The following is a 17,532-nucleotide window of genomic DNA, read 5'->3' as shown; positions in this document are numbered from 1 at the left end:
GTAAAAAAAATTCTTGGCCATTCCTTCTGCTGGGCACATCACCAGGCGCTCACCAGGTGGTAAGAGCGGGAAGCGCCATCAAGTGGGTTATGCCGGACCAGGCAGCGGGAGTGAAGGCGCCCAGGGCACACCTGCTGCAGTCCGACCATTGCTCCCGGATAGAAAGAGCCCCCCCCCCATGTTTGAAGGAAAGATGCTGCAAAGCTTAGAAAGATTCCTTTTCTGAGTGTAAAAGATCAGTGTTGAATGCCAGTCTAAGATTCACAGCCAGGAGGGCTGGCCTGTGGCACAGCGGGTAAAGACGCCGCCTGCGAGGCCAGCATCCCATCTGGACGCAGGTTCGAGTCCCGGCTGCTCCACTTCCCATCCAGCTCCCTGCTCGTGCACTGGGGAAAGCAACGGAAGATGGTCCAAGACCTTCGGCCCCTGCACCCATATGGGAGACCCAGACGAAGCTCCTGGCTCCTGGCTTCTGCCTGGCCCAGCCCACACACCTCTGCAACTCTGCCTTTCAAATAAATAAATAAATCTTTAAAAATGAATAAATTGTCTAGTCGTCAGTGCTCTTCAGAATTTCCTGAAGAGCGCAACTTACACACTCTCCTTAGACCCTCGGCACCTGGCACAGGTCTCAAGAGTTCCTCACTCCTGGGTCTCAGCCCAGGACAGATGGGAAGAACGACCCTTACAAAGGCAGAGAAAGGTGCAAACAGGGTTAGGCCTGCCCGGGAATGAACAGTGGTGCTGGGCGGAAACGGAGGTGTGGTGGGCCAACGCAGACGCCGTGGGGAGCGCGGCTGGACCGCTAGTCCCGGGAGCTGACCTACAGCGCCACGGACACCGCGCAGCCGCAGCGTGGGCCGCCTCCCCCGCGCCCACTCGTCCGCCGGCTCCGCCCAAAGGCCCGCCTCCCTCCTCTGTGCGATTGGTGCAGCCCGCGTGGAGGAGCCCAACGAAAGACAAGCCCGTCGTCACGCCCCTGTCCCTGATTGGCTGGAGAATTTAAAGACCCGGCCGGTGATAGGGTGATTTTCTTCCTCCCTAGTATTCAAAAGTTTCTACTCTAGGTTCATCGCCACGCCGGCTCCGATCTGCGTTTTCCTCCGAGTGCCGGCTCCAGTGAGTTCCTGCCTGAGCCTGATTCTTGTAGGGGTCCCAGCCAGCGGGGAGGGTGCAGACGAGTGGGTCAGACGGGAGGACCACGGATCCCGGGAATCAGGGGCTCCTGCGATTTCCCCAGGCAATCATGCGCCCTCTCCACGCCGTCCCCACTTCGCAGCCTCGTAACCACACTGGCCCCGACTCCTCCGAGACGTCCTTTGCCGCTCCCAGGCTGTGCGCTCTGGTCCACGGTCACAGAGCGGCCTGCCTGTCTACGTGTAAACCAGCGAGCGCGTCTGCAGACCGAGGGCGCTCACAATCTGTCGGTCCCCTTCCTCCTGGGGAAGGGGCCCGGGCATCCCCGTGCCGGCCCTGGCTCTCCCGCAGCCTGGTTTGCTTGCTTGCTTGCTGAGCAACCCTTGCAGGACACCCGAGGCTCCCCAGCCCTGGGTGCATCCCACGCTGCGCAGCCGCAGCTCCGGAAACTGCAGCAGAGCATATTTAGTGCACTTTTAAGAGCGGCTTTTCGGTTAACCCCAGGGCCCTTTTGCCGTCTCCTTGGTGATACTAGCGGTGGCCTCTGTGACCCTAGGTGGCCTTCACAGGGCTCCGCATCTCGCCTCTAAACCACCCATTGTGTCTCCGAAGCCACCGTCACCCCTGTGCGCTGGTCTCTCCGCAGAGCGTCAGAAGCCGAGGCGATGCTCTCGGGCACCCGGGCTGCGGCCGCGGAATGTGATGACGCGGAGCTGCGGTGCCGCGTAGCAGTGGAGGAGCTAAGCCCCGGCGGGCAGCCGCGAAGGCGCCAGGCCCTGCGCACCGCGGAGCTGAGCCTGGGCCGTAACGAGCGCCGCGAGCTGATGCTGCGGCTGCAGGCTCCGGGGCCCGCGGGGCGGCCGCGCTGCTTCCCGCTGCGCGCCGCGCGCCTCTTCACGCGCTTCGCCGCCGCGGGGCGCTCCACATTGCGGCTGCCGGCCGCCTGCGCCCCGCGCCCGGGCGCGGTGCAGCTGCTGCTCTCCGACTGCCCGCCCGACCGCCTGCGCCGCTTTCTGCGCACGCTGCGCCTCAAGCTCGCCACGGCCCCGGGGCCCGGACCGGCTTCTGCCCGCGCGCAGCTGCTCGGCCCACGGCCCCGAGACTTCGTCACGGTCAGCCCCGTGCAGCCCGAGGAGCTGCAGCGCGTGGCGGCGCCCCGGGGGCCGGACACTACTCTGGAGAAGCAGCCTGAGGAGCCGGGGAGAAGCGCCAGGCCCACCACGGTGAGGACACGAGCGGGGCGTCTCTGAACGTCCTTGGGACGTCTAAGTATGACAGGGATGTGGGGACTGACACTGGGTAAGACAACAGGGAAGGGGATCCAGGCCACTAGAAAGTCGAGAAGAGACCCTGGAAAGGTGAGGAGGAGAGTGTAGCAGGCCAGGGGGAGAGGCCTTGGTGGTCAGCAGTGGCCAGGGCAGCCAACATCTAACAAGATAGGGGGACATATGAGGGGTCTGAGACTACTCGGGTAATGGGGCAGGTGGATGGAGACGGAGCTGATGAGAACTTGGGGCAAGAAGGGGCCTTGGCTAGGCAGGATTTGCCTGGAGTGGTTTTGTTGCTTTATCTAGGTATTTGAAAGGCAGAGTTACAGAGAGGGAGAGGGAGAGACAGAGAGATCTTCCATCCTCTGATTCACTCCCCAAGGAACTCCATCCAGGTCTCCCCCATGGCTGCAGGGGCCCAAGTGCTTGGGCCATCCTCTGCTGCTTTCCCAGGTGCATTCGCAGGGAGCCAGATGGGAAGTGGAGCAGCCGGGACTCAAATCAGTGAACCAGTGCCCATATGGGATCTGGTGTTGCGGTTGGTGGCTTCACCTGCCATGCCACAGTGTCGGCCCCTGGCTTCAAAGCTTTGAGGTGACAGAGACAGGCTTGTGATAGAAAGAGAAGTGAGAAGGGAAATTGGGTGGCAAGACACAAAGGGTTAGGGAACCCAGCGAGGGAGCTGATGGAGGATCCAGGTCCACACTGCGCATCTTCCGGGCACAAGGAGAGACCCGAACCCCAGGAGTGGCTGGCAGGAGCTCCAGGTCAACCAGGGCAGCCCCTGAGACAGCCTGGTCTTCCCAGGATGCCCCAAGGTGGCCGCTGCCTGTGAAGAGGCTGAACTTGCCGCCTGCCAAGCGGCAGCTCTCGGAGGAGCAGGCTGCCGTGCTGGGGGCCGTCCTGCGAGGCCAGAGTGTCTTCTTCACCGGCAGTGCAGGTAGTGGGCAGGGCACTGGCAGGGCGGCCGTGGGGGGGTGGGAGGGGGGAGCAGGCGGCCCTGACTCTGCTTCCGGCCCAGGAACAGGGAAGTCATACCTGCTGAAGCGTATCCTGGGCTCCCTGCCCCCCACAGGCACTGTGGCCACTGCCAGCACCGGGGTGGCAGCCTGCCACATCGGGGGTACCACCCTCCATGCCTTTGCGGGTGAGTGAGGCCCCGGGGCTCAGGCTAAGAGCAAACCAGGTCTGGAGGTCAGGTTGGGGGAGGGGGATGTTGGAGTCTCTGCCCAGGCTAAAAAGTGTCCCTCGCAGGCATTGGCTCTGGCCAGGCTCCTCTGGCCCAGTGTGTGGCCCTGGCCCAGCGGCCGGGGGTGCGGCAGGGCTGGCTGAGCTGCCAGCGGCTGGTCATTGACGAGATCTCCATGGTGGAGGCGGACCTGTTTGACAAGCTGGAGGCCGTGGCCAGGTCAGTACGTGCAGCGAGGGCAGTGAGGGAGGGCTGGGAGCTGGTGGGTCTGGGGGGAGTCTGCCCCACCCCAGCCCCTAAAGCACCAGGGCTCCTCTGCAGAGCTGTGCGGCAGCAGAATAAGCCGTTTGGAGGGATCCAGCTCATCATCTGTGGGGACTTCCTGCAGCTGCCACCGGTAACCAAGGGCTCCCAGCCCCCACGCTTCTGCTTCCAGGTACCACTTACTCCCTGGGCCTGCCCACAGCGAGGGCTGCTCCCCTCTCTGACCCACGTCTTTCCTGTCCCCAACAGGCCAAAAGCTGGAGGCGGTGTGTGCCTGTGACCCTGGAGCTGACAGAGGTGTGGAGGCAGACAGACCAGACCTTCATCTCTCTGCTGCAGGCTGTGAGGCTGGGAAGGTGGGCCCTGGGTGAACAGGGAAGGGGCTGGGGGTGAGGATCCAGGCACGGGCCCTGGGTGGCAGGGGAGGGAGGTGCACTGGAACAAGCAGCCTGTACAGGGAGATGGAAGGACCATGGGCAAGCCGGGCAGACTGTAGTTAGGAGGGTCCTGGCCCATAGGATGTGATCGCTTCCCTCGGGACTAGGTCCTCCTCCTCGGGGTTGACACGGAGTTGGTATCAGGGAAGGACGGACGGACTGATGGACACGCAGAGCAATGTGGAGATGTCAGCATGCCCATTTCACAGATGCAGAGATGGGGGTCCCCAGAGTGATGGCCAGTGAGTGGCTGAGCTGGGACGTGGACCCAGGTCCTTCTCCTCTGAGAGCCTGTGGGGCCCCTGGGCGGGGCAGGGAAGTCACAGGTGCAATCTCTCTGAAGTTGGGACAACAAAGGTTCAAGTGCACAGCTCCTCCACTGTGGGAGTGGACAGGAGCCCCAAAGAGCAGAAGACAGAGCCAGAGCTGGCCCTGAGAGGCAGGGCTGACACGGGTGGAACGAGGGCAGGGAGTGGCCGTGAGGGGCTTACTGTGCCTGGGGAGCCCTGGGCAGACACGGGAGGCAGGCAGCAGGCGCAGATGGGTTTAGGCCATTCCTCTCCTCCTGCCTGAACTGCAGGCATCCATGCACAGGGAGGCTTGAGACCAGGGAAGAGAACCCGAGGCCCTATCTCTCCCCCATGGCAGCAGGCAGGTGGCAAGAAGATTGTGTCTTGGAGGCGACCTGATTCCAGGGTGGCTGGCATTGCAAGGGGTCCCTGCCAACCTGGCCTCTGCTCACTCATCACTCGCAGCCTCCTCAGGAACAGGGTGGCGTGGGAGGGAGGCCTGTTCTGCTTGGGGAGAGGCAGAGAGAAAGGTGCGGGTGCCCACCCATGGACACAGCCCAGCACCATTCCCATCCTCACTCCCTGTGTCAGGGGCCCACGTGGGGAATGGCCCAGATGGCCAACCTGGTGCCCACATCCACCCCTAAGTTTGGACCCATAGCTTGCCTTCCCACATCCCCCACCCTCCCTGATGTTCGGGTGGACCCTGCCCTGACAGCCCAGCCCCCGCAGGTGCTCCGATGAGGTGACCCGCCAGCTCCGGGCCACAGCCGCCCATAAGGTGGGGCGGGACGGAATCGTGGCTACCAGGCTGTGCACTCACCAGGATGACGTGGCCCTCACCAATGAGAAGCGGCTGCAGGAGCTGCCAGGTGAGCAGGGAGCCAGGGCTGGGCAAGACCAGCTGGGAGTGGCCCCAGGCAGCCCGGGGGTCCCCAGCCTCTGGGACTGCAAAGGCTCTTGGGGTTATGGAAGTCAATTTGCCTCTGAGAGCTGTGGTGAGCTGATGGCATAGCCCCAGCCATGCTTGAGCCACTCCTGCTCCAGGTCCTGGAGTGCCTGTCTAGTAAGTATTTTGGGGACCTGAACCACAGTCAGTGATTTGTGATGTGCTTCTGCAACTCTGTTCAGGTGAGATACACAGCTTTGAGGCTATGGACAGTGACCCCGAGCTAGCCCAGACCTTGGATGCCCAGTGTCCCGTCGGCCGACTTCTGCAGCTAAAGCGGGGGGCCCAGGTGGGTAAGAAACAGGCTTTAGAGCCCGGGAGCTTGGGTCGTCCTGCCCCCTCCACCCAGGCTACCCTGCAGCCAGCCAAAACCTTCCTCCTCCTGTGCCCGTGTACAACCTTCCTGTCTCCAGCTTTCCATCCCACTGGCCTCTTCCTTCCCCCGGAGCTCCTCCAGGCACTGCTGTGGGCAAGTCCTTCTCCCTTGCTGCAGTTCAGGTTCGTCGTCTCTCAAATGGGGAGGAGGGGAGGAAGTTGGCCACAGCCACGGCCACACTGCCGGGATGCCCGCATCCCATATTGCGGTGCCTGGGTTCTAGTCCCCACTCCACTTCCGACTCCGGCTTTCTGCTAACGAACAGCCTGGGAAGTAGGTAGCAGGTGATGGACCAAGTACTTGGGTCCCTGCCACCCACATGGGACATCTGAATGGTGTTCCTGGGTCCTGGTTGGGCCTGGCTCAGCCCTGGCTGTTGTGAGCTTTGGGGGAGTGAACCAGAGGATGGAAGATATTTCTGTCTCTCTCCCTCTGTCTCCCAGTCTGTTTCTGTCTCTCTGCCTTTTAAAAGAAATTAAACTTAAAAAATATTAAGTGGGGAAGGCAATACCTCCCTCCCTGGCTGTCTTCTGTGGTACCCCTACCAGAAGGGAGAGGGTTCTTGTTCCTCCCATGGCGTTGGTGGTAGGCAGAATGAGAGGCTTTGCCCGGGCTCCACAGGACACCAAGGAGAAATTCGGCAGCTCAGTGTGACTGGACCAAGATCCGACCACGCTCAAGTCCCTGGGATTTAGGTCACCTTACTGATCTGAACACCTCCTCTGAGGCCAGCTGAGCCAATGTCATTCCCCGGGGCCACAGTCAGCCAATGGCAGGGCTGAAGATGGAAACTCGGTGCCCACTGCCACTGCTGGGGAGGGGGCCAGCCACTGGGCCAGGGCTGCAACCCAGGCCTCCCCGTCTCTCTCCCTGGCAGGTGATGCTGGTGAAGAACCTAGCGGTGTCACGGGGCCTGGTGAATGGTGCCCGAGGGGTGGTGGTAGGGTTCGAGGCTGAAGGGAGAGGTAAGTGACGGTGGGAGGGGACAGTCCACCTGCTTGGGTCTGCAGCAGGGCCCTGGGCTGGCCAAGGGGAGCAAACAGCCGGGAGGGGGAAGCCGACAGGCCCCTGCCCCTCGCTCCTGAAGGGTTGGCCCTCTCCCTGCCTTCCCCAGGGCTGCCCCAGGTGCGGTTCCTGTGCGGGGTCACTGAGGTCATCCATGTGGACCGCTGGACGGTGAACGGCACGGGGGGCCAGGTCCTCAGCCGGAAGCAGCTGCCCCTCCAGCTGGCCTGGGCACTGTCCATCCACAAGAGCCAGGTGAGCACCAGGGTGGCAAGTAGGACCAGGCAGGGCAGAGAGAGGATGGGATGTGCCTGGGGTGATGTGTGGGAGGGAGAGGGCGGACACCAGGTGGTGCTGAAGGCTTCTGGAGGTTGAACTTGTCCTGGGTGGAGAGTTTAAGGGCAGCGGCAGAATATACCTTTGATTAGTGAGTTTCCCAGCCCCTTTTCCCAGACACGTTCCCAGCTTGTGAGTGGCAGAGGCAGGATCCGTGCCTGTCTGGCCACCGCATCCCTCAGCCAGTACCCCAGGTCTGTTCTCCTGCCTCCCTCAACCTCACACCTGCTGTCGCGCTCTCCCTCTGCCTCAAGGCTCTCTGGGCTGGCTGAGGAGCTCCAGGGGGTCAGGCTCTTGGATCCAAAGGGCTTTGGACTGAGCTGGCCCCGCCTCCGTGCCTCCCATCACCAGGGCATGTCTCTGGACTGCGTGGAGATCTCCCTGGGCCGTGTGTTTGCCAGTGGCCAGGCCTATGTGGCCCTCTCCCGGGCCCGCAGCCTGCAGGGCCTTCGCGTCCTTGACTTTGACCCCGCGGTGGTTCGCTGTGACCCCCGCGTGCTGCACTTCTACGCCACCCTGCGGCGGGCCAGGGGCCTCAGTCTGGTAGGAGGGGGTCGCTTGTTACTGGGTGCTGGGAGCTAGGGCAGAGGGAAAGCCCAGGAGGACCCGGGGGGAGGGGGCGGCAGAGCCCTATTCTGGCTCCCCAGGGGTCTAGGAGCAAGAGGACACAGGCTGGGGCCTTGGGGAGTAGTACTGTCTCATGACTGGGTTTCTCTGGCTCTCACCCAGGAGTCCCCAAGTGACAACGAGGCTGTCTCCGACCAGGAGAACGTGGATCCAGGCCTCTGAGCCTCGGCTACAAAGAGAGGGCAAAGGCTGGTGCCCATCGTCCTGCTCCCTTGTGGGCTAGGACCCCGCAGAGTAACGGGGAGGGAGGCAGTGTCTCCTCCTCCTCCTCCCTGAGCTCCCAGCCTCCTGATGGCGCACAGGAACCGGCTGGGTGGCGATTGCTCCCCTCTCGGCAGCCGGTGAGCTCTTTGCAGGCTCAGAAGTCACCATTTCTGTGCCAGCTGGTGTCAGAGGCCAGAGCTCTGGGTAGGGGCCAGACATACAGCCAGAGTCCTGCAGCTTTGGGCTGCAGGGGGATGGGCAGTGAAGACAGGTGCTCCAGGAGCAGCATCAGGCCTCTCCACTAGGGGGCCCCCTGGGGGCCTCAGGCCAGGAACTGGACCAGTGCAACTGAAGGGAAGTTGAGAGTATCCCTGGGCCAGGCTCCGCCTCGCACACCCGGAACATAGCTAGCGCTGGCGGTGCCAAGCCTGGGGACAGCCGCAGTAGAAGGCACACCCATGTTTCAAGCTGCTTTTTTGGGAGAGCAATGGTGTCTGGGAGCATGGACGTGGATGCTCTCAGGTTTATTTATTGAGGACTAATAAATGTGTGAATTGAGTAAGAACTGTGCCCGCTCCCTGCCTTCTCTGCTCCCTCTCATCTGCACCTCTGCACCCAGGTGCTCGGTGATGCTGCGATGGCAGAGATCACAGCACCCTTATGTGAGGGTGTGTTTGTAGCACTGGTCATTTGGAGAGGTTAATGACGAGCAATGAAATGACCAGGTGAGTCACTGTCACCCAGTGTTCAGACAGGGGCACGCTATGGAATCCACACGCTGAGAAACCCGGGCCTGCGCCGTGTCGGAAGCCGCTGGTGGCCTTGCTGAGGCTCCAGCTTGGATGTTCTGATGAGGAAGGGATCATCAACAAACTAGCTTCTGTTTCCCCAGAAGCTTGATAAGGGACCAGGTGTTTAGCCTAGTGGTTAAGATGCCTGTATCCCACATTGGGGTACCTGGATTCAGTTCCTGGCTCCAGCTTCCCGCTAATATGTTGTGCTGATGGCCCAAGATACTGGGTTCCGGGACCGGCGCCATGGAGTCACAGGTGAAGCTGCAGCCTCCCATATGGGTGCTGGTTTGAGTCTCGGTTCCTCCACGTCTGATCCAGCTCCCTGCTATGGCCTGGGAGAGCAGTGGAAGATGGCCCAAGTCCTTGGGCCCCTGCACCTACATGGGAGAACCAGAAGAAGCTCCAGGCTCTTGGCTTTAGATCTGCCCAGCTCTGGCCATTGCGGCTATTTGAGGAGTGAACCAGAGGATGGAAGACCTCTCCCTCTCCCTCCCCCTCTCCCACTCTTTCTAGAACTATTTCAAGTAAGTAAAATACATCTCCTGCCATTGCAGCCATTTGGGTAGTGAGCCAGTGGATAAAGGATCTCTCTCTCTCTCTCTGTGTAACTTTGCCTTTGAAATAAATAAATAAATCTTAAAAAGAGAGAGAGAGAGAGAGAGAGAAAGAGAGAGATACTGGGTTCCTGCCACCAACAAGGGAGACCTGTATTGAATTCCTGGCTCCTGACTTTGGCCCTGGCCATTGCAAGTATCTGGGGGAGTGAACCAAATTTGGGAGCTTTCTTCCCCTGCCTGTCTATATCTCTGCCTCTCAAAAAAAAAAAAAAAGAAAAAAGAAAAAAGGCGGGGAGGGGAATACTGGGCAGCATCGTGGCACAGCGGTGTAAGCTGCTGCCAGAGACACTGGCATCCCACATCAGAGCACTGTAGACGCTTCAGTAAATCAAAGAGGTCACGGTCAGTGATGGGTTCCTAGAGGTGGCCGAGGCCAGGAAGGCTACTTGGTGGCAGAACTGGAACTGAAGCTGGTGCGAGGGGAACAAGATGTGGGGAGGGGACTTTGAGAGGCTGAGATGGCAGGACAGGTGGGCTGGCCTGCTAGCGATGACCCCATCTCCTCTGAAGTCCTGGTATACTTCCCTGCCCCCACTGATCAATGGCCACGCTCAGATCCCCAATCCCAGAGCTCCCAACGCACCACACACACTGTAGACCACCAGGTGGCGCCAAGAGGTCACTCTGTCCCCTCCCAGAGACCTGGCAACCCTCTGTCTTCCGGAGCTGGGGCTTGAGTTCCTGTCCAGTGGGCAAGCTCCTTTGTTAAGCTTCCCTTGGGTGCCTTGTGGTTTGTGTTCATTGGCCCTCCAGCTTATTCCCCACAATAACCCTGAGAGGAGGCGGGACGACTGCCCCCATCTGATGGACACACGAACCTAATCTCCCATGGCCAAGGCCACATGGCCAGCTGGCTCTGAAACCCAAGTCCCACATACAGGGTCCTGGGTTTTTCAAAGGGGGGGGGTTCTCTTTAATTTTTAATTATTTAAAAGGAAGAGCAACAAATTAAGAAGACAGAGAGAGATCCATCCACTGGTTTACTCCCCAAATGGCCTCAATGGCCAGGGCTGGACCACTGGAACAGGCATCCCAAGTGGGAGCTTAACTCCCTGTACCACAACACAGGCTCCTAAGGGGCCATTTTTTCAGTGTTTACTTAGTGACAGGGAAAGACACCCAGAGAAAAACCTTCCATCCACCGGTTCACCCAATACCCACAGTAGTCTGGGCTGGGCCACGCTGGAGCCAGGAGCCAGGAGCCAGGGTGGCAGGGACTCAGGTACTTGAGCCGTCACCAGTGCCTCGCAGGACGCGCATCAGCAGGGAGCTGGATCAGAAGTGTCGGAGCTGGAACTGAAACTCCAGATCCGGGAGTGGTGGCTTCATCCACTAAGGTCCTGGGGTTCTTGCCAAGTCAGCCCGGTTTAAATCCTGAATGACCTTGGAAGGTCTGCCTGGTTTCTTCCTTAAAGAAATGGGAAAAACAGCCATCAGCTGAGTGACTGGAAGGCTGGGTGGGGCCCCCTGGGCTCTCATTGGCCTTTGCTACAATCACCTGAAGGGGTGCCCCGCCCCCTCCACCCACAGGGTGGCCTGGGGGGAATAACAATGGGACTCCCAGCAGCCCCAGGGAAAGGAACGCCCCCCCCTTCACAAAGACCCCTGGGCACCCGGCCCTGGGGTAGAGCCAGCCCAGCAGAGGGAGACTCACCCATCCCCCCATCCTCCCCATGGGTCTCCTCTCCTTTCCTCGGCCCGCCTTCTGTTGATTTTTTCAAGATCCACGTATTTGAAAGGCAGAGAGAAGATTAGCCAAGTGAGACACGGCGCCAGCATCCCGGGTTCTAGTACCAGTTGGGACGCCAGTTCTGTCCCAGTTGCTCCTCTTCCAGTCCAGCTCTCTGCTGTGGCCCGGGAGTGCAGTGGAGGATGGCCCAAGTGCTTGGGCCCTGCACCTGCATGGGAGATCAAGAGGAAGCACCTGGCTCCTGACTTCGGATCGGCGCAGTTCCGGCCGTAGCGGCCATTTGGGGGGTGAACCAACGGAAGGAAGACCTTTCTCTCTGTCTCTCTCTCTCACTGTCTAACTCTGCCTGTTAAATAAATAAATAAATAAATAAATAAAAAGAAACAATGATTCTTCCCACTCAGCTTACCCCCTCCCACACTCCTACAAAAAAAAAAAAAAGAAAAGAAAAGAAAAGAAAAGAAAAAGGCAGAAAGAAAAAGAAAAGAGAGGCTTTCCGTCTGGTGGATCACTCCCCAAAGGCTTGCAGTAGCCAGAGTTGGGCCGAAGCCGGGAGCCAGGAGCTCCATCTGGGGCTCCCACGTGGGTGCGGGGCCCAGGTGCGTTAGTGGGAAGCTGAATCCGAAATTGCACAGCCAGGACCTTGTTATCCTAGCAGCTGGGCCATTCTCCAAGCAGGATCTCTAAGCCTCATTTACGGAGGAGGGTCTGAGACTTAGAGAAGCTCGGTGGCCTGAGGTCACCGGGCAGGCGGGCACCCGGGTGCCTGAGGCCTCTCTCCTTGGTGTTTACAGACTTTGCAAAAAAAGTGTCCCTGAAACCCCACCTCTCAAAGCATCACTTGCTGAGGTAAGGGGTGGCCTTGGGGTGAAGCAGAATAGGAAAGAGGGACCCCAGGTGCCACAGGAGCCCTGTAGTGTATGTGTCTGCAGGTGAGTGTGTTACACGGGTGTGTGAGTGTGCGCAAGGCACAGCTCACCTTCCACTCCTTAGACTCTGTGCCCCCTGCCTCGGGCTCCCTCAGTTGGCCTCAGCCTCCAGGCAGCACCGCCCCAGGCGCCCCCTCACTCCCCCCCCCACCAGGGTCCAGCCCTGGGCTCAGTAACAGAGCCCAGCTCACCTGGGGAGGTGTTGAGTGAGGAGGGCGTCCAGTTACAGCCCGAGCTGGGAGGACAGGCAGGGGCAGCCCGGGGACAGGAGCCCCAAGTCTGGGAGATGAGGGAGGCGGCAGGTGCCGGGGAGGCCCCGTGTCACACCCAACCCTTGCCAGGGCCCCTGACCTCCTCACACAGCTCCTCGCTACTCCCAGGGGCCGTGGCAGAGACCGGAGCACCTATGGGCAGCTGGGCGCATCTTGGGGGGAATGGGGGTCCCCTCCTCTGTGCTCCGGGCCTTTCTTTCTCTCCTCCACCCGAAGTGGCCTCGTCCCCGCCTCCCCCCTTCCCCCTGCCCTGGCACAGGGCCCCATGCCTATTTAAGGCAAATCTCCTCATCTCCTTTTAAATAACATTCGCTCCTCCTGCAGGAGAAGGCCGGCTGGGCCAGGGCACAGGGAAAGGGGACTGGAGCCCCAAGCACCCCCTCAGGCCTTCCTGCTCCCCCTTGGTCCCCTCACTGCCCAGCCCTGAGAGGGGCTGCACTCCCAGAATGCATCTGTGGGGGGGGAAGGGTCTGGGTGGGACTGACCTCTGACCTCACAGCCAGCCCAGCAGGAAGGAGGATACACACCTGCCCAAGGCTACAGAGTGAGTGGAAGGGGCAGCCTCCAAACCTAATCCTCCCCTTCCTGACCAGGTCTCCTTGTGCATGGGGTTGTGAGGGACACAGGACAGTGGCCCTCATGGGGCAGCCTGCATGGCACTCAGTGGGGTCCCGGCCCCGCCCCGTTCCTGCCCCACTTCCCTCCAGCCCTTCAGACTCCTGAGCCCCTGGCCCAGGCCTGCCCCCCACCTTCTCCTCCCCTCCTCCCAGCCTCTCCTGTCTCAGCCAGCTAATCCTCCTGGGGTCCTCGCATGACTGAGACCCACTCCTGGGGTGCGCTAGGTGTTGGTTCCTCCTTCAGACCTCATGGGAGCCTCAGGCTGGCCTGGGGGCTGGGGGACCCCAGGGAGAAAGATGCCCCAGCCTGGCTTCCCCGATCACTTAGAGCTGAAAGAGTCCCAGTGTTCTGTGGGCCCAGGGGACACTTGTCACAGATGAGGCAGCTGTGGCCAGGGAATGGGCGGGAAGGCCCAGGGGCTCCCCAGTGAGCAGAGGCTGGGTGTGATCCCGGAGGAGGCTCGGGCCTCAGTTTCCCCCTGTGAAATGGTGGGTGATCCGCGAGACCCCTTCCAGCCCAGACCTCTGTTCCCAGCCCCCTGCCCTGAGCCTGGCCTCCTCATGGCCCATGGATGTTGCTCCAACATCTCCGGTCTCCCCTCTCTTCCCCTCTGATAAACTGCTCCGCACCTCGCCCAGGTAACCTCCTGAGGCTTGGAGCCTGGTGTGATATAACTGGGTGACTAGTGTAGGTCTGTGTGAGGCGGGGTTCCCTGCGAGCCCCCAGATGTCACGCTATCCCTTACCTGTCCACCAAAATGCTCCCTCTGCCAGGATGCACCTGCCACATCCGGGACCTAGAGGCGGAAACACAGATATGAAGCTCTACGTGGAGCTTCTCATTGGCATCACACATGTAGAGGCCCCACCCCTGCCGCACAGAAGAGGCCAGCATTGGGGGAGCTCGTTCTCAGCACCAGGGCTGGAGGTGCTTCGCAGGTGCACTCTCTCCCTCCCCCCCTTCCCCCTTAGAGCAGGTTTTTCTGCATGTGGGGCCACCCGCCCTCACATGTGCAAGTGTGTTCACTTCCTCCTCTTCTGAACAGATGTTGGTAGCTCTTTGGGCACGTTATCTGTGCCTGCACTTAGAATGCTTGTCTTTGGGTGAAGAGAGCCCCCAGGCCCATAACACTAACTCACGCTCTCGCCCAGAAGGATCCTCCTCATTACTCAGCACATCTACCCACTACCAGGGACCCCGCTCTCAGTCTCCTCATTGCCAAGCAGTGACAACAAGCCCCCGCTTGGAGGACTGTGGTGTGGACACGAGTGTGGGGTGTAGTGAGGGATGCTGGATCAGCCCTCCTAGCTCCTCTGCCCTGGGAAGAAAGTTATCTTCAGCTGAGTTGGCCAGGTCCTCGGAGGCCTGGTTCAAGTCCCTCCCATGAGAAGCCAGTCTCCACTGCTGGCCTCCGTCTGTGGCCTCCGCCTCCCGGGGGCTGTAGAACTGGGGTTCCTGGAGAAGTGGTGGCTGGAACTGACGGAGAGAGTTCCTGGGTCTGTGGGACTGCCCACTTCCCCTTCCTTCTCAGATTGCCTTACAATATATACATATACATATATATGTATATATACAATATATATAAAATATATATATAATATATATTATATTAGACTTGAAAGGCAGTTACAGAGAGCCAGCTTCCATCTGCTGGTTCACTCCCCAAATGACTGCAGAGGCCAGAGTCAGGCCAGGCCAAAGCCAGGAGCCAGGAGCTTCCTCCAGGCCCCCTACCTGGGTTCCAGAGGCCCAGGCACTTGGGCTTTCCTCTACTGCTCTCCCAGGCGCATTAGCAGGGAGCTGGATCGGAAGTGGAGTAGCCAGGACTGGAAACAGGGCCCATATGGCATTGCAGGCGATGGCTTTACCATCTGTGCCACAGGGCTGCCCCATTTCAGTGACTGACTGAATGACTCATCCCTTCAGCAAGGGCGGGGAGGAGGAGCTGGCAGGAAACAGGAGGCTGCCAAGGGAAGGGAAGTGAGAACCTGCAGTTTGGAAGGGGTCTGAGCACTGATTCAGCCACTTACCAGTTATCCTACGTAACTATTGTAACTACTGATCCACTCTTGTTGGCTCAGTTTCCTCATCAGGGTAATGGGGAAAATGACACCCATTTGTTGTAGTTTGCGTGTTTTTTTTTTTTAAGCTGATTTTTTTTTTTTTTTTTTTTGACAGGCAGAGTGGACAGTGAGAGAGAGAGACAGAGAGAAAGGTCTTCCTTTGCCGTTGGTTCACCCTCCAATGGCCGCCGCGGCCAGCGCGCTGCGACCGGCGCACCGCGCTGATCCGATGGCAGGAGCCAGGAGCCAGGTGCTTCTCCTGGTCTCCCATGGGGTGCAGGGCCCAAGCACCTGGGCCATCCTCCACTGTACTCCCTGGCCACAGCAGAGAGCTGGCCTGGAAGAGGGACAACCGGGACAGAATCCGGCGCCCCGACCGGGACTAGAACCCGGTGTGCCGGCGCCGCTAGGCGGAGGATTAGCCTAGTGAGCTGCGGCGCCGGCCTTTTTAAGCTGATTTTTTAAAAAAGGTTTATTTATTTGAAAGTCAGAGTTACAGAGAGACAGAGAAATCTTCCATCCACTGATTAGCTCCCTAAATGGCCATCATGTCTGGGGCTGGGCCAGGCTGAAGCCAGGAACCAGGAGCTCCAATCCAGATCTCCATGTGAGTGCAGGGGCCCAAGTGCTTGAAGCAGTCATTTTTTTTTTTTTTTTTTTTTAAGATTTGTTTTAAAAGGCAGAATTACAGAGAGGCAGAGGCAATGAGAGAGAGAGAGAGGTCTTCCATCCACTGGTTCACCCCCCAGATGGCAGCAACAGCCTGAGCTGAGCTGATCAGGAGCCAGGAGCTTCTTCTGGGTCTCCCACATGGGTGCAGTGGCCCAAGCACTTGGGCCATCCTCCCCTGCTTTCCCAGGCATGTTAGCAAGGAGCTGGATTGGAAGTGTGGCAGCCAGGGCTTGAACCAGCGCCCGTATGGCATGCTGGTGCTACAGGCAGCAGCTTAACCCGCTCCACTACAGTGCTGGCCCCTGAGTATTCATTTTGGTGTTCTCCAAAGGCCTATGTGCTTAAGGCTGGGTCTCCAAAGTCTTATGTTAATGGATAATAGATTAAGGATGGAAGCTTGATCCAATTATGGTGTTTAGGAGGTGGGCCTAGAGGGAGTCCTCAGGTCCTAGGGGTGAGACTGGGAAGGAGGTTGGCTATGTAAGTCCAGTGTGGTCCAGCTTCCCTATGCTTCCAGGCTCCCCACGGATTGTTCTGTTCATGCTTTGCCATCACCAGCCTCTGTCCTCACCTGCTGACCACACCAGCGGGGCCCACCTGATCCTGGACTCTGAGCCTCCAAAACTATGAGCCGAAATAAACCTCCTGGGGCCGGTGCCATGGCATAGTGGGTTAGGCTACCGCCTGCGGCAGCAGCATCTCATAGTAGTGCTAGTTTGAGTCCTAGCCACTCTACTTCCAATCCAGCTCCCTGCTACTGCTCCTGGGAAAGCAGCAGAGGATGGTCCAAGTCCTTGGGCCCCTGTACCATGTGGGAGACCAGGAAGAAGCGCCTGGCTTCAACCTGGCCCATTTCCAGCTCTTACAGTCAGTTTCTTCTTGTCAAAAGTAGGGTTTGGTACAGAAGTTTCCCAAGTCTTGTGCAGTTAGTATTCGTAGCTGTTTCATGTCCACGGGTACTTTGCACACTGTAGAGACAACTATAGCTACTCAGTTGTGTGCGTGTTCTGATGGCTGTGGATGGTTACACCAGGAGGTCTAGGACTAGACCCAGGGACAAAGCCTCCCTCTCTCCCTTGAGGCCAGTGGCCGTTCCAGGAGGGCTGGGCGAGATTTGAAGGCCACCAAGGGCCCGGGGGAAGGGGCGGGCCTTTGAAGGGAAGGGTGACATCATGGAAGCTTGGCTCTGGCTTCTGCCCAGCGCCCGGTTCTATGGCTGCACTGGGCCAGAGCCTGGGCCTGGAACTCGTCAGCCCCACCTGTCAGCCTTCCCCGGCCGGCACGCAGGGGCCTTCGGTTATCGGAGGGCTGAGCTGGGCGCCGTCTCAGCGCAGAGGCCCCACTTCTCATCCCTGCTGGGGCCACAGGGCAGCGGGTTGTGTTCCTATCAGCCAAGAACCTCCCAACTGGCCTGGTCTCTGCTATGTGACAGGAAGTATGCAAAGGCCTCATTCACTCCTTCCTGTCTTCATTCAGTAAATATTTATCCAACATACAGCGTTGCCTGGCCTTGAGCTGATCCCAGGGAACTGGACAAAAATCCCTTCCTATATTCCAGTAAAAGAAGCTGTCAAGGAACGCAGACATGTGATGGGATATCAAAGAGAGGAATTCAGAGGCCCCAAGAGAGGAAAACTTGTAGCATGTGGAGAGGTAGCAGACCAGGCAAAACGGGCACACAGCAGGCACTCCCTCAGAAGCACCTGCTGGGCCAAGTTACAGATGATCTTAAAGATGCATGCTTCCAGGGGACAGCGCTGTGGCGTAGCTGGTAAAGCCACTGCCTGCAGTGCCA

The 17,532-nt window shown here is 59.4% G+C and overlaps 1 protein-coding gene and 1 long non-coding RNA gene across 12 annotated transcripts in view; one reads left to right on the top strand and one right to left on the bottom strand.

Annotated features, from left to right (window-relative positions):
* The first annotated feature begins 1,032 nt into the window (after nt 1-1,032).
* PIF1 (PIF1 5'-to-3' DNA helicase) lies at nt 1,033-8,641 on the top strand. Of its 3 annotated transcripts, XM_051822337.3 has the most exons (13): nt 1,033-1,119; nt 1,784-2,360; nt 3,213-3,345; nt 3,427-3,552; nt 3,660-3,813; nt 3,916-4,030; nt 4,108-4,214; nt 5,318-5,457; nt 5,717-5,823; nt 6,788-6,875; nt 7,025-7,170; nt 7,603-7,794; nt 7,981-8,641. In XM_051822337.3, exons 2-13 carry the CDS (start codon nt 1,803-1,805, stop codon nt 8,038-8,040), a joined length of 1,926 nt encoding a protein of 641 aa, XP_051678297.3. In that variant the 5' UTR covers nt 1,033-1,119; nt 1,784-1,802; the 3' UTR covers nt 8,041-8,641. The 3 variants fall into 3 exon arrangements, with proteins under 3 accessions (XP_051678297.3, XP_089166683.1, XP_089166682.1); XM_089310557.1 differs by lacking the exon at nt 3,427-3,552; XM_089310556.1 differs by lacking the exon at nt 1,033-1,119 and having other exon boundaries at nt 1,660-2,360.
* Nucleotides 8,591-17,532, bottom strand: part of LOC103351083 (uncharacterized) — a 26,360-nt gene continuing 17,418 nt past the window's right edge. For 5 of the 9 annotated variants that reach the window (XR_001794969.4, XR_011380935.2, XR_007910404.3 and 2 more), the window contains 4 exons: nt 13,748-13,798; nt 11,148-11,391; nt 10,655-10,901; nt 8,591-9,253 (listed from right to left, as the gene is read on the bottom strand). This is a non-coding gene — a long non-coding RNA (uncharacterized LOC103351083). Of the gene's footprint in view, nt 9,254-10,458; nt 10,902-11,147; nt 11,392-13,747; nt 13,799-17,532 lie in introns of those variants that run through there. The other 4 variants (XR_016218257.1, XR_016218258.1, XR_016218256.1 and 1 more) reach the window with 4 other exon arrangements.

This window comes from Oryctolagus cuniculus, chromosome 12 (assembly GCF_051225735.1).
Source record: "Oryctolagus cuniculus isolate XC-2025 breed Fujian yellow rabbit chromosome 12, ASM5122573v1, whole genome shotgun sequence".
Classification (NCBI taxonomy): domain Eukaryota; kingdom Metazoa; phylum Chordata; class Mammalia; order Lagomorpha; family Leporidae; genus Oryctolagus; species Oryctolagus cuniculus.
This window is presented reverse-complemented; position numbering and strand designations above follow the sequence as displayed.